The sequence below is a fragment of the Cercospora beticola genome, chromosome 2, assembly GCF_033473495.1.
Source record: "Cercospora beticola chromosome 2, complete sequence".
Lineage (NCBI taxonomy): Eukaryota > Fungi > Ascomycota > Dothideomycetes > Mycosphaerellales > Mycosphaerellaceae > Cercospora > Cercospora beticola.
In genome coordinates this window covers 5,174,893-5,189,310 of record NC_088936.1, presented here as the reverse complement: position 1 = coordinate 5,189,310, position 14,418 = coordinate 5,174,893, and the positions used below count along the sequence as shown (strand labels likewise).

Here is a 14,418-nt window from a genome sequence, read left to right as displayed (position 1 = left end):
ACTTTCCTCGACGACGTACAACAACACGGCACGGACATCGCACGATTCGAGCAATACGGCGTGCAAAACATTCAAAATGCCCTCTTCAGCCTCAACATCGATTCTGCGCGCTTCCAGACGCTGCTGGTCGTCCAGCCGCCCGCCGAGGGCCACAGCCTCCAGGCCGACAGCGCCCTCTTCCACGCGAGGTCGTTCGCCTCGACATTGGAAACGCGCGGCAACGACCCATTCAATGCATATGTGCAGCTTGAGGCTACGCACGTTGATTTGCAGTTGAGTTTCGATCCTCATGTGGCAGACGGCGGACGGATTGCCGCTCAGTTCGAGACGCTGCTACTCCAGCTGTGCCGCCAGGAAACGCATGCAGCGCCGATGAGCAGTCTGCAGACAGCTAGCGCGGCTGATCTTGATTGCTTCCGAAGTCAAAACGATGCGGCAATTCTAGAGCCTGACACATGTGTGCCGGAATCCATTGCGGCCACCGCTCGAAAGCATCCCGAAGCAGTGGCCATCAAAGCATGGGACGGGCAGTTCTCATATCACCAGTTGGACTGCGTCTCCAACGCCCTCGCCGCCGCATTGCTTCGGAGCGGCGTCGAACCTGGCTCCGTGGTGCTCCTTTGGCTCGAAAAATCCAAGTGGGCCGCCGTGGCATACGTGGCTGCTCTCAAAGCTGGTGCTATTGCGCTCGTCCAGGACGTCGCCGTGCCCGTAGAGCGCATGAAGAACGTTGTCGCCACGCTTGACGTGAAACTTGCAGTGGTATCGCCCAGCATGGCGGCGCCAGCCTTGCCCCATACAACGTGCACGACTGCACAGCAACTCTTGGAGATGGCCGAGCCCACGTCATCTGAGGTTCCGTTGCCTTCACTGCAACTATCGGCGCCTGCAGTCGTGATTCTCTCGTCTGGTACGACCGGACAGCCCAAACATATCGTCTGGAGCCATCGAGCCCTGGCTTCGAATGTGCAGAGCTACAGCGAGTACCTGGCTCTGAAAGGTTCCGCTCGCGTGTTCCAGTTTGCATCTTACAATTTCGACGTGGCGACTGTCGAGATAGTGTCTGCCCTGGCACGTGGTGCATGTCTTTGCATTCCATCAGAGTCTGAACGGCTCAATGAACCGGCTGCGGCTATTGCTCGCTTCGGCGCCAACATCACCTTTCTGCCAGGCTCAGTTGCTAGGATGTTGCGACCAACAGACGTCCTTTGCCTTGAAATTCTCGTCCTTGCAGGCGAACCGGTGTCTCAGAACGATGCGCGTCGCTGGGTCGGATACTGTCGTGTGATTAACTGGTACGGGCCAGCGGAATTCTCGACAGCATCATTTTGTGACGTGAATGATTGTGAAGGACAGAGCAATGCCATTGGAAAAGTTCCGTCCTCATCACTTGTACCTCGAAGAGCGCGCTTATGGCTTGTAGATCCTATGAACCTCCATCGCCTAGCTCCATTCGGTGCCACTGGCGAGATTGTCCTTCAAGGTCCCAGCTGCGCGGATGGATACATAGGTGATGAAGACTTGACACATCGCAATTTCTGCTCAGGCCTCCAATTCGTTGAGGGTGGGAGCTGGAAACATAATCGCATCTATCGAACCGGTGACCTGGCGCGCTATGACAGCAGCGGGCGTTTGATCTACGTGGGCCGCAACGACTCCCAGTTCAAAATTGCTGGACAAATGGTGTCGCTGGAGGAAGTCGCTGTACATATCGAACGCTTCATCGCCCGCCCGGAAAAGAAGATAGCCGTAGTTGTTGGTTCGAGACCCGGTGAAGACGGAAGCGAAGACACCATGATCGCCTACGTGACAGCTTCGGCCAAGGCACTCGAACAACTCACCATCGGGCTTTACGAGAGTCTCAGCGCCGTGCTCCCACGCTATGCCATTCCCACTCATTGCGCATCAATTGATGCCGTTCCGACGACCCTCACAGGGAAGCAAGATCGTGTCAAATTGCGAAGCATGGCAGCAGCAACACTGCTTCCATTGAATACAACGCTTCGCGAGCGACGACTGCCGACTACCGAGCATGAGAAACTGTTAGCCAGTTGTTGGTCACTGGTCCTTGGAATCAGCGAAAGTACCCTTTCTACGACGGACAGCTTCTTGAATGTGGGCAATTCCATACAAGCGATGCGGCTTGTGAGCCTTCTCCGTGATCGCGGCGCCACACTCAGCGTGAGCGATATATTCCAGAATCCGGTGCTGCAAGACATGGCGACTGCCCTCCGTTTCATTGGCGATGCTGTCATTGAGCAGCCTGTCCGTCCGTTTGCACTAGTTAAATCGACTTTGAGCATCGACGTAATCCGAGAAGAAGCGGCCAATGCATGTGCTGTAGTGGTGAATGATGTCGAGGATATCTTCCCGTGCACTCCACTTCAGGAAGGCTTACTTGCGCTGACCGCGAAGCACCAGGGAGATTACACGAGCAATCGAGTACTGCGGTTGGCGTCGTGCGTTGTACTCGAGAGATTCAAGCAAGCATGGGAGCAAGTCGTCGCTTCGACTCCAACACTACGTACCCGCATTATCGACATTCCTTCGCTGGGTCTCGTACAGACAGTGATCCGCCACCACGACTGCTGGACATCGATGGAAGGGGAAATCAGCACTACTATGGGCCTGGGACTTCCGCTTATGCGATGTAGCCTGTATCAAGCGCATAGCAGGACTTCGAACGCAATGCACAACGAAGATGACACTTTCTGCTTCGCCTTAACCATGCAGCATTCGATCTACGATGGTCCTACTCTATCTTTGATTTTCGATGCGCTCAAGTGGGCTTATGCTGGGCAAACTCCACCGGCTCTTCTCCCTTTCCAGGTCTTCCTCAACTACATCCGGGACTGCGATGCGGAGGCTGACAGGGAATTTTGGATTGGACAGTTCGACTCGTGGGAGGGCTCACCCTTTCCGAAGTTGCCCACGGAGAGGTACAAACCTCGTCCTGATGCCATATCCACCCATTCCATCACTGACCTCAAGTGGCGTGGAGACAACAATACACCATCCACCATCGTCCATGTTGCTGTTGGTCTCCTCTGCGCCATGCACTCCAACTCTTCCGACGTGGTCTTTGGGACCATCGTGATGGGGCGAAAGGCGCCACTTCGTCGAATAGAATCTGTCGCCGGTCCCACGATTGCGACTGTTCCTCTGCGTGTGAAAATAAATGGCTCGCAGACTATGCCACAGTTGCTCACCGCACAGCAGCAAAGAGAGACGGCCATGATACCACATGAGCAGACTGGACTTTCGCGAATAGGGCGAATGAGTGATACAACTCGCCGTGCCTGCCAATTCCAAACGCTGGTGGTGATACAGCTGCCAGAAGACAATTTGGAAAAGACTGGCTTGTTCTGTGCAGATGAGCAGCCACAAGACCCCGTTCGCTACAGTCGTTTTGGGTCATATGCCCTGGTTATAGTCTGTACTCTGGATGGCAATGACCTGATGGTCGAATTCTGCTATGACGTAGCAGCGCTGGAGTCGACAGTGGTTGACGCTATGCTGCCGCAACTTGAACATATCTTGCGACGAATCTGCGAGCCCGAGCTGGACCAGGAACTTGTTCGAGATGTGCCGTGGCTCGACCAGCAAGGTAAGGACAAGATACGGCAATGGAATGCCCACCAGCCGCGGCTGGTTGAATGTTGCGTTCACGAAATCTTCGCCGAAGTGGCCAACGAACATCACGACTTAGTTGCCGTGAGTGCCTGGGACGGTGAGCTCACGTACAGCCTGCTGGATGAATTGTCGACCCTGTTCGCGTACCAATTGAGAGATTCTGGTGTTTCCGAGAACGATAGCATCAATCGGTTCAGAGCGACTGACATCTTCCTCACTCCCTCGGTCTCGACCTCAATTGATCCCCGAGATGTTCCCACTCTGTGCAACATATACATCGGTGGCGAAGCTGTAGATGCTGGCGATGTTACTCGGTGGACACCTTATGCGCGAACGTTTGTGGTATACGGGCCGACTGAATGCTCGGCGATCACTCTGTTCCATGAGATACAGCGGCAAGGCTTCACCAAACCATGCATTGGCCATGGACTGGGAGTATCGACATGGGTCGTTGACCCCAGTAATAGTGAGAGGTTGATGTCAGTCGGTGCAGTCGGCGAGCTTTACCTCGAAGGACCACTGGTAGGGTCGGGCTATCTTGGAGACGAGGAAAAGACCGCATCAGTCTTCGTACCCGCGCCCTCGTGGCTTCACGAGGTAAGCGACTGCAAAGATGGCCCTCGACAGCGAAGTGTCGTGTACAAGACAGGAGACTTGGTGAAGTACGATCCGGCAGATGGCACACTGCTCTTTGTGGGACGCAAAGACACTCAAGTCAAGCTACGTGGTCAGCGCATCGAACTGTCCGAAGTAGAGCAGCACGCTCGACAGTGTCTGGCTACAGTGTACCGCGATTCCGTGCCAGCAGTGGTTGCAGAGATTGTGTCGCCACGAGCAAACGCTCGGCCGCACTTGGCGCTGTTTCTTCAAGTTGACGAGGGCGAGCATATGTCCAAGGCCCTACGCTCACTCGAAGATGAGCTCTCGGAGCGACTGCCAACGTACATGGTTCCGACGTCTTACATTCCTGTGCCAGCCATTCCTATTGCTCCCAGCGGCAAGATAGATCGACGACGTCTACGCGAGATGGGCGCGAACTTATCAGCAGCAGAACAAGCTGGAAACCATATTAAGACTCCTCTCACACCTGCCGAACAGTGTCTTCGGACTTGGTGGGCGACGGTTCTCGATATCTCCCGAGAAACGATTCGGCCAAAAGATCACTTTGTACGACTTGGCGGAGACTCCATATCTGCGATGCGGCTTGCAGCGCTCGCGCGACGTGAGAAAATGCTTCTGACTGTCCAGCACATACTCATGGCGCCAAGACTCGCCCACATGGCAGAAGCAATGACCGCGCTTCAGCCGGAGAAAGAGAGTGACGTTGCACCATTCTCGCTACTGCGCAACCGGTCCTCGCTATCTTCGCTTCTGAAAGAGATCTCCCGCCAGTGCGATGTTTCCGTTGCGCAGATTGAAGACGTGTTTCCATGCACTGGCGTACAAAAGTCTCTCTTATCCATGACGGCCAAGCTTCAAGGCGCATCAGTTGCCAGGTACCGTCTGCGCTTGCGCGAGAAGTTGAACGTAGAGCATTTCAAAGCCGCCTGGGAGACGGTGAGCAGGGAGAAGGCACCCATTCTGCGGACTCGCGTTGTCCATACCTGGTCTGAGGATATGGTGCAGGTACAAGTAGACGAGCCTCTTCGATGGGATGCATTCGATACCTTTGAAGCGTATCTAGCGCAGTCGTCCCACATGGGACTGGGTACACCTTTGACAAGGCTTGCCATGGTAGGAGAACATTCTTGCGTTCTCACACAGCATCATGCGATGTAATGACGGTACCTCTCTGAGTCTTCTCCTCCAGGAGGTTTCTCGCGCATATTCGGACATGCACGACGCCAGCCGGGTTCCACCATTCCAGGACTTCATGAGGTACATTGAGGATCTGGATCGAGATGAGACCGATGAGTTCTGGAAAGGGCAGTTCGAGGACCTGGAAGCAGCTCCATTTCCTGCGCTGCCACATCCCGATTATCGGCCGAAAGCAAATGATACGGTGCGGCGAGACTTGGTGGACTTTTCCTGGCCTCAGCGAAATGTGACTCCTTCCACCACGATCAGAGCCGCCTGGGCAGTATTGACCAGTTACTACACAAACACTGATGACACTTTATTTGGTACTCTGGTTGCCGGGCGGCAGGCTTCACTCCCAGGAATCGAACGCATTATTGCTCCACTGATCAATGCTGTACCTGTCAGGGTGCGTTTGGACACGAAGCAGACTGTAGATGAATTGCTCTGCATGATTCAACAACAATCGATAGCGATGGTTGCACACGAAAATACTGAACTTGGTCGAATTCGGCAGATTGACGCCAACAGTGAGCAAGCCAGTAGATTCAACACAATGCTACTCATTCAGCCCGTCCGACCGCCTCTCGGAGACTCTGCTGGTCCCTTTGGAGCTCACAGTCAGCCTGAATCTCTGACTGCCACCATGGATAACTTCAATCCCAACGCCGTCATGGTCATCTGCCAATTGACTGAGCAAACTGGTCTTTCCCTCGAGGTCAGTTTTGACAACAATGTCATCTCTGCCCAACAAGTAGAGAGAATGGCCTCTCAGTTTGAGCACATCTTACGCCAATTGTGTGAATCTACGACAACGACAGTCCAAGATCTGGACTTGCTGAGTACGCAAAACCTTTCAGAGATATGGCGTTGGAACCAAAGTGTGCCCCACGTGATTCACGAATGCTTACATGATCTCATATCTGCTACTGCTCAGCAAAATCCCAAGGCTCCAGCTATCTGCTCATGGGACGGCGATCTGCTCTATGGAGAGCTTGACGAGCTGTCCAGTCGCCTTGCCTCCCGCCTGATGAAGATTGCAGCGGATCTCAGCGCTCCTGTGCCTCTCTGCTTCGAGAAGTCTAAATGGCACCCCGTATCTGCCCTTGCGGTCATGAAGGCCGGAGCTGCGTGCGTATCGATTGACATGAGTCAGCCGGAGTCTCGATTGCGCTCGATCTTTGAGCAAATCAAACCAACTCTGGCGCTTGCATCCGGAGCAACGCAAGTCAAAGTAAGGAAGCTTACTGCGTCCTTGGTGATTGACGTTGAACAAGAAGACCTCAGTCTCACTACTTCAGCGATGCCTCTACCAAAGGTGAAGCCGTCTGATGTTGCGTATGGTAAGTCATCTCTGCATCCACCACTGACTTTGTCCACATGTGCTAACAAAAGCTGCCTGTATCACAGTTGTTTTCACGAGTGGTTCCACAGGCACACCCAAAGGCATCGTCATCACCCATGCCAATTTTGCTTCCGCAGCTACACACCAGGCTGAGATGATACATATCCGGCCTACGACTCGTCTCCTGGACTTTGTATCGTACAGTTTCGATGTTTCGTGGTCCAATCTTCTGCAGACTCTGCTTGCGGGAGCTTGCCTCTGCATTCCCTCAGAGACGGAGAGGCGCGACGATATCCCTGGTGCATTCAATCGCATGAACTGCGACTATGTCTATCTGACTCCCTCTGTTGCCCGGTCCGTAGATCCGGCAGCGTTCCCTGGGCTGCGCACTTTAGCAATGGGAGGTGAGCCAGTTCAACAGAGCGACGTGTCACGCTGGACTCACGTCGAGACTGTTCTTGGCATTTATGGTCCCGCAGAATGCACCCCGACTCTCTCGATCATCGTCCTCAATGCTAACAGCCGTGGAAGCCACATTGGGCATTCAATTGGAGCGAACTGCTGGGTGATTCAGCCCGACCGACCAGATCGCCTTGCCGCAATTGGTACTGTTGGAGAGCTCATGGTAGAGGGCCCAACTGTCAGTCAAGGATATTTCGGAGATCCGGACCAGACCTCCATGGCATATATTCGTGATCCCGCCTGGCTTGTGCGAGGTACCACGGGGCATCCTGGTAGACACGGCACGCTTTACAAGACTGCCGACTTGGTTCGTTACAACGACGATGGATCTTTCGATTACGTGGGCCGAAAAGACAGTATGGTGAAGCTACGCGGGCAACGAATTGAGCTTGGAGAGGTCGAATTCCACCTGCGTGCCAGTCTCAATGATGGAGGTATCGGTGTCCACGGTGTTGCTGCAGAGGTAATTACTCCGGCTAAAGGCTCTGCACCACCCATTCTGGCTGCCTTCATCAGTATCTCGTGGCTGGAGGAGAGTCAAGAGCAGACAATGGATGTCGTTGATCGGGTGCATCAAGGAATGTCGGCCCGAGTTCCTCGCTAGTATGTCCTTTCCCCTCTGCCTCATTATTAGGACGTGGAACCGATCGCAATAATGATGCTGACTGACTGTTGAATAGTATGGTCCCCAGTGTCTACATTCCGGTGGCCCAGATCCCAATGACGACCACCAATAAGACAGATCGGAAGGCACTTCAGCAACTGGGCGGGTCATACACGCTAGAGGATCTTGCTAAACTACAGTCTCGTAACCACAAGTATCAGCCGCCGTCTACCACGATGGAAAAGCGGTTGCAGCTTCTGTGGTCCGCGGTTCTAGGCATTGGCTTGGATGCCATCGGGAGAGATAGCAGCTTCTTACGAATCGGCGGCGAGTCTATCTCAGCCATGAAATTGGTATCCGCTGCACGTACGCAGAACATATCCTTCACCGTCGCGGACGTGTTCAGGGCACCGAGACTTTCTGAACTCGCATTGCTGGCAGAAGAAACCCGAACGGAGAGTGAGATGGAGCCGACCTTACCCTTTCAGCTTCTTCCTGACGGTATGCCTGATTTTGTTGGACGCTTTGTCACGCCTGCGCTAGATGGTGTCCCGGGTCAGGTGCATGACGTTCTACCATGCACGGACTTCCAACAGCTTGCGATCTCCAACGCATTTGAGGATCCTCCTAGCCGATTGCCGCAATACATACTGACCCTGCCAAATGCTGTTGACTTTGTGAAGCTCGAGCGGGCGTGTCAGCAAGTTGCGGCTTCTCTCGAAATCCTTCGAACGATCTTCATTCATGCTTGCGACAGACTCTGGCAAGTTGTACTGTTTGACTTCAATGCGCCGTTCGATATCTTCGATATCAGCGGCAACATGAGCGATGCTGTCAACTCGCTGTGCAAAGAAGATCTCGCGATTCCTCGTCGCCTGGGTCGATCATTCGTCCGCTTCATGGCCGTCCGGAACTCGAGCACTGGAGAAAACCGTTTGATTTTTAGAGTCTCCCACGCACAATTCGACGGTTTCAGCCTCCCAATGCTGTTCGGCACGCTGTCTGCCTTCTACTGCGGATGCCCGTTGACCCGACCTTACTCTTTCTCGCAGTATGTGGCATACAAAGCACAGAAGAAACAGAGCAGTCTCGAGTACTGGAAGTCAAGATTGCAAGGGACATCTTACCCAGATTGGAGCGGAGGCAGTTGTTGCTCTGATAGCGCCAGCACATCGGATCGTTTCAGCGTGGAGGAAACCATAGCAATGCCCACCTCTCGACATGGCGAAGGACTTTCAATCGCGACCATGTTCCAAGCCGCCTGCGCCATTGCTTTCTCTCGTCATCTCGATCAGGCGGAAGTCGTTTTTGGCCGTCTAGTCACTGGACGATCTATGCTTCCACCCAGCCTACAAAATGTCGTGGGACCATGCCTCACAGAAGTACCTGTCCGGGTGCGAATTGGGCCAGAAGATACACTCGATCGCGTTGCGTTGATTCTCCAGCGCCAATTCATCGAAGATTCTGCCCACGAATGCGCCGGCATGCAGGAGATACTTCAAGGCTCAACTACGTGGCGAGAAGGTGCCGAGGACTTTGGATGGCGCACGGCATTCCAGCAGGAAGACGTCCAGGACTTTGAGTTTCTGGGCGAGAAGAGTCGGATCTCGGTTTTTGAGCATACTTTACTTCCACGTCCACGACCGGAAATCTATGCGACACCGAGGGGCAAGTCGCTGCATCTGCAATTGATTGGCAATCGAAAAATTCTGCATGAGAAGTCTGCACGCAAGATTCTGGGGAGCTTGAGAAACGTTCTAGGGGATGGGTCTCGCAGCGCGTGAGTGCTTACCAGTAACACAGGACCTTGGCCTAGTAGACGCCGATCCTTGAGTGAGAATACACCGATCCTTGACTCTGCAAACTAAGAGGGGTGAGATTTGGGGTTTTCAGCATGACCTACTTTCGCTTTCGGGTCCGGACATTTGTGTGACGCCGAGCGCAAGTCACTGTATTTGCTCTCGAGATGCAGTCAAAAGCTGATGTGCTGATGGACTCCGCCTTCGATATTCTCACGAGTTTGAGAACAGTTTCAAAAGATTAGTCTGGCCGGCCGTGACTGGCCAGACGCCGAGAGATCCTGACTCAAGAAAGACCTAAGACATTAGTTAGGGCTTGTTCGATATCATTTATGCGAGTTTACCCGAGCATACCTTGGCTTGTCATCCTTCTGCTTGTCTATTCCTTGATTTCGCCCTGCAGGCCGAAATGGAACGCAATTGGAGGTTGCTCTTGATCCTGGCGAAGTCTTACAACACTGCGGTATAGATAGCTGAGGGGTGCCCGATTCCGAGTGATGGATGCACACTTCTCCGACAACATCATGTCGTTGTATCGAAGCCTTCACCAACAGTCGTCCAACTCCCGGGTTTGTGTTGGTTCATTAATCGCCTCGCGTCTTTTTGACGCCTGGTTTGCGGAACGTTGTGCAACATGACGATGGTATTGATGCGCCACTTGTTCGCACGGCAGATGCTGTTGGCTTCGTCCGCTCTCGCAACGCTTTTGCTGGTGATTCTCATCCTCGGAGTGGCGAAGCATCCGAGCTTGCCTGGGTTTCAATTCGCAGAGTGGAATATCACGGCGACGCACAACGACACGACAGCGCCGGCGCTACCTGAGCTGCTCGACGATGTAGCGAACGCAACACTTGGGGTATGTCAACACTGTCCTTGAAGAGTCTTATCGCTCGATCCGGAACAATTGTATTGATATACGACTGTAGTTCCAGAAGATCTTTGTCATCAACCTCGCATCGAGGACGGATCGAAGAGATTCTGCCACGCTTGCTGCTACTCTCACGGGGATGAAATTTGAATTCGTTGAGGCTGTAACACACGTTGACCAAAAGTTCATGCCACCGGGTGCGGAAGATGTCGATCTCAAAGAGGGTGCAGCGGCGGCTTGGCGGTCGCATGTGAACATCCTTCGGCGGTATGCACGTCCCTGCCTTCTTCTCGTTCCACTGGAATCGACCAAATCGAGCTAACCTTGATCTTTCACGTGTAGAATAGTAGATGAAAATATCTCTTCAGCTTTGATACTCGAGGACGACGCCGATTGGGATATCCGTATCAAGTCACAAATGCGTGATTTTGCTCGGGCATCAAGAAGACTTCTTCAACCTCTCGTCAACGGCACCGATCAATCACTGGAGGCGCGGTTCTCGCGGCCATTACCGGTGAACTACGTGCTGGGCGATGCGAACACCACTGAGCCTATGACATCTCCCTATGGTGATCTTGATCTCTGGGATATGCTCTGGATTGGTCATTGCGGTGTGTCACTGCCTCTGCCTGGCAATGCATCCGCAATCAGCTCCCAAGCACGTGTCATGTTACCAAAGGAGATGACGGCTCGTGTCATGATACCGAACGACATTACCGTTCCTCCTCGTAAATATATCGAGCGCGAATTCAGCGATCGTCAGCTTGTCAGTCAGTATCCTGACTATACGCGAGTGGTCGCTCGGACACGAGGAGGGACCTGCTCGTTGGCCTATGGAGTCTCTCAGGCCGGTGCTCGAAAGCTCTTATGGGAAACCGGGATACGCGCTTTGACAGCACCAATGGACCTCATGTATCGCAGTTTATGCGATGGGACGTTCGGAAGGGATATGATAAATTGTCTTTCGCCCTCGCCAGCTCTCTTCGGCCATTATCGACCGCCCGGGTCTTCGTCAACGTGGAGCAATATCGATGATCTGAGTGATGAGGAGCAGAAGGATTATCCCACGTCAGGTAACATTCGGTGGGGAGCGAGATTCAATATCCATAACATGGTAAATGGAAAGACGGACTATTGGGATCCTTTCGAGGACGAAGGATAGAGACTTGCGAAGTGTCTTCCAGATAAGTACTTGCATCATCAAACAAGCCCCCACTTATCCTCAACGAAGTCAATGAGATCCAGAAGATCTCGACATTCCATCAGCCTCCTCTTTTCTTTCTTCGTAAACCATTGCATGCGACCAGTCATGTCACTCACATGGTGCAGGATCAGCGGAAAAGGTATCGGACACCTCAAAGCCCAGCGTAAGAAGTCCTGTACGCATTTCGCAGGCACTTCATCATAACCCGCAAACATGGACGGATTTTCCAAAATCCCTCTCGCAGCCATGACACCGTCCGCCTCAGTCGACTCCGCAATTCTCTTGACATCAGGCAGACTGTACGCATCCCCATTTGCCACCATCGGAACCCTCACCACACTTCTCAGTTCCCTCACAGCCTCGTAATCCGGCTCCGTACTACTCCTCTGACTCCTCGTCCTCCCATGCACCGTAATAAAATCCACACCCGCATCCTGCACGACCTCAACCCAGCGCTTCGTGCCCTCCAAATCCTTGTGAATTCGAATCTTCACACTAACACTTTTGCCCATCCCCCCAATTCTCTCCTTTGCGGCCCTCACAATCCTCGCCACAAGTTCCGGACTCTCCTGCAAAGCACATCCAATCCCCTCCTTAACCGCCCAACTCTGCGGACACCCACAATTCAGATCTACCCCATCGACCCAAGGCGCAATCATTTCCGCCGCGCGAGCAAATTCTTCCGGATCCGAGGAGGCGAATTGTGCGATGACTGCAGTTTGTCTCTCATCTTTGAGACTTCCATATTCGAGGGGATGAGTAGAGAAATCCGAATCTCTTGCAATACCAGATCGTATGAACTCATGGGCCAGCATCATCGGTGTGAAAATGACATCGGCGCCGTACTCTCTGACCAACATCCGGAAGGGCAACTTGCTATAGCGCACCATGGGAGCAGAAACGTGCAGTGGGCGACCATCTTGCTTGGCTTTTCCGAAGAGGTCGAGGACGCTTTTGAAGATTGTTAGGTGGGGCGGAAATGTGTTCAAAGAAAGACTGACTTACCGTGGCCTACGTGAAAGGTCTGAACCCCGGTTGTTGAGCACATGCTCAGCTTCTGATATACTTCCCATTGTTGCGAATTGCTGAAGTGAAGAATAGCGGCAGAAGGTGGAAATGGAGAGGAATTGCCACGAGACGAGGTCAAAATAAGCTCAGCGAGATCTTCAAAGCTTCAGAGTGGCATTGTTCATTTCATCGTCACAGTCCTACAAAGTGAGGTTTCTAATATCGCACATTTCTCATCACATTCGTATCGTCACATCCTCACGCTCGACAAGCAATTCTCTGTTGTGCTGCTGGACACAGCAGCTGTTCCTTCAGATACTCCGCAAAACCGCCTTCAACGCTTGCTGAGAAGCGCACATAATTGTGCATATTCGTAGAGCTTGTCACAGGCGGACAGTGCTCTACTATCGCCTGAACTTCCAGCTCTTGCAACTTGTTCAGCTCCTCCAGGTACTGTAGCCATTCCATTCCCTCGTGGGTCTTCAGAAGTCGGAAGTCCGCTGCAGAGTAGCTCGCAATGCGATCCCAGCCTCGCTCGCCCGGCCTTCCTGCGACGACGCCCAGCTCTAGTCGCCGCAGGAAGATGTTGTTGTCCACATTCGTAAGATATCGCAGTGCGTTCTCCCACTCACACTTATCAAACTCTTTCAAATAGGCCAAAGCCCGCTTCGTGAGTCGTATGCTCTTGATGCAACCGCGCGTGAAAGGCGTGAGGTCGCGGAGGAAAGGTATAATGGCCTCAATATGCGTGTCGAAATCGAATGTATAGCTTGAATACATCAGCTCTGCAGCTTCGGCGTGAATCTGCTTATTCGTTCGTAGAATGGCCAGATTGTGTTCGATGCGAGGCACGTTGACACAGTGGTATGTCGTTGCCATACATCGAGCAGCAAAGCGGTCGGCTCGGACGCTGTAGCTCGTCCGAGAATGTGGTCGGTCTGCGTAGCGGGCTTTGTACCTCGTTGGGTCTACCGTCCGAATGCGCAGAGTTGGATTCTTCAGCAGATCTGGTCGCACTGTTCCGTCATCTATCACCTTCCATTGATTATAGTCGACTGCATCCACAGCGCTTGCATCGATTCTCTCGAAGGAGCAAAGCAGGTCGATGGCCCGGCGAGGAAAGATCAGAAGTGAGTATATCTGGAGTCGGATTTCTGTGGGTAATCGAAGGAACGGTGAGCCCATCGGTTCACGTCGCTGCGCCTCTGGGGACGCAGAAGGCATTCTAGGCAAAGAGTTGAGTGTGAGAAATCTGGGTCTCTGTTGTCTGGGTGCTGTCGTCTCGATGGAAGAAGAAACTGTATCCGTTCTGGCAGTGTTCAAACCACCATTATTCGCAGGATGATAGAAAGGATCCCGACTTTGTGACCGAGTCTCGTGGTGCTCGCGACAGCTGGTGTATAAAGGCCTCACTGATTCGGGGTCAGCCCAAATGTCCCTCGGGCCCATCAATGTCCATCATGCCACGCACTGACGGTGGTGCTAAGGTTCTCGCTCCTGCCCTCAACCGCATGCCAAACTGTCGCCGGTGGGCGATTTTGCTGTGAGCTCGCCATCTCGTCCTGAAGGGCGGCGCAAAAGCTTAAAAAGGTGTGATTCGGTTCACTTCGCGTCAAAATATCGGCTCGACATGCTTATGCAACGCGAAACGCGTTCTGTTTGGCTGGGCTTGTGGCGTCCGAGATGGCGGCACGCAAT

At 53.2% G+C, this 14,418-nt stretch overlaps 5 protein-coding genes across 5 annotated transcripts; 3 read left to right on the top strand and 2 right to left on the bottom strand.

Moving 5' to 3' along the window:
* Positions 1 to 372: 372 nt before the first annotated feature.
* RHO25_003983 (uncharacterized protein) lies at positions 373 to 5,412 on the top strand (the record flags this gene model as incomplete). Its single annotated transcript, XM_065602495.1, has 1 exon — positions 373 to 5,412. The coding sequence occupies one exon, from the start codon at positions 373 to 375 to the stop codon at positions 5,410 to 5,412; it is 5,040 nt and encodes a 1,679-aa protein (XP_065458567.1).
* Positions 5,413 to 5,467: 55 nt separating this feature from the next.
* Positions 5,468 to 9,625, top strand: RHO25_003982 (uncharacterized protein; the record flags this gene model as incomplete). The annotated part of the gene is made up of 3 exons (XM_023599433.2): positions 5,468 to 6,773; positions 6,841 to 7,840; positions 7,918 to 9,625. The coding sequence occupies 3 exons, from the start codon at positions 5,468 to 5,470 to the stop codon at positions 9,623 to 9,625; spliced, it is 4,014 nt and encodes a 1,337-aa protein (XP_023455777.2).
* Positions 9,626 to 10,313: 688 nt separating this feature from the next.
* Positions 10,314 to 11,670, top strand: RHO25_003981 (uncharacterized protein; the record flags this gene model as incomplete). Its single annotated transcript, XM_023599432.2, has 3 exons — positions 10,314 to 10,496; positions 10,567 to 10,775; positions 10,851 to 11,670. 3 exons carry the CDS (start codon positions 10,314 to 10,316, stop codon positions 11,668 to 11,670), a joined length of 1,212 nt encoding a protein of 403 aa, XP_023455780.2.
* Positions 11,671 to 11,708: 38 nt separating this feature from the next.
* On the bottom strand, positions 11,709 to 12,785 carry RHO25_003980 (uncharacterized protein; the record flags this gene model as incomplete). Its single annotated transcript, XM_023599431.1, has 2 exons — positions 11,709 to 12,663; positions 12,718 to 12,785. The coding sequence occupies 2 exons, from the start codon at positions 12,783 to 12,785 to the stop codon at positions 11,709 to 11,711; spliced, it is 1,023 nt and encodes a 340-aa protein (XP_023455779.1).
* A 193-nt stretch (positions 12,786 to 12,978) lies between these two features.
* RHO25_003979 (uncharacterized protein) lies at positions 12,979 to 13,944 on the bottom strand (the record flags this gene model as incomplete). Its single annotated transcript, XM_023599430.2, has 1 exon — positions 12,979 to 13,944. One exon carries the CDS (start codon positions 13,942 to 13,944, stop codon positions 12,979 to 12,981), a length of 966 nt encoding a protein of 321 aa, XP_023455069.2.
* Positions 13,945 to 14,418: the final 474 nt, after the last annotated feature.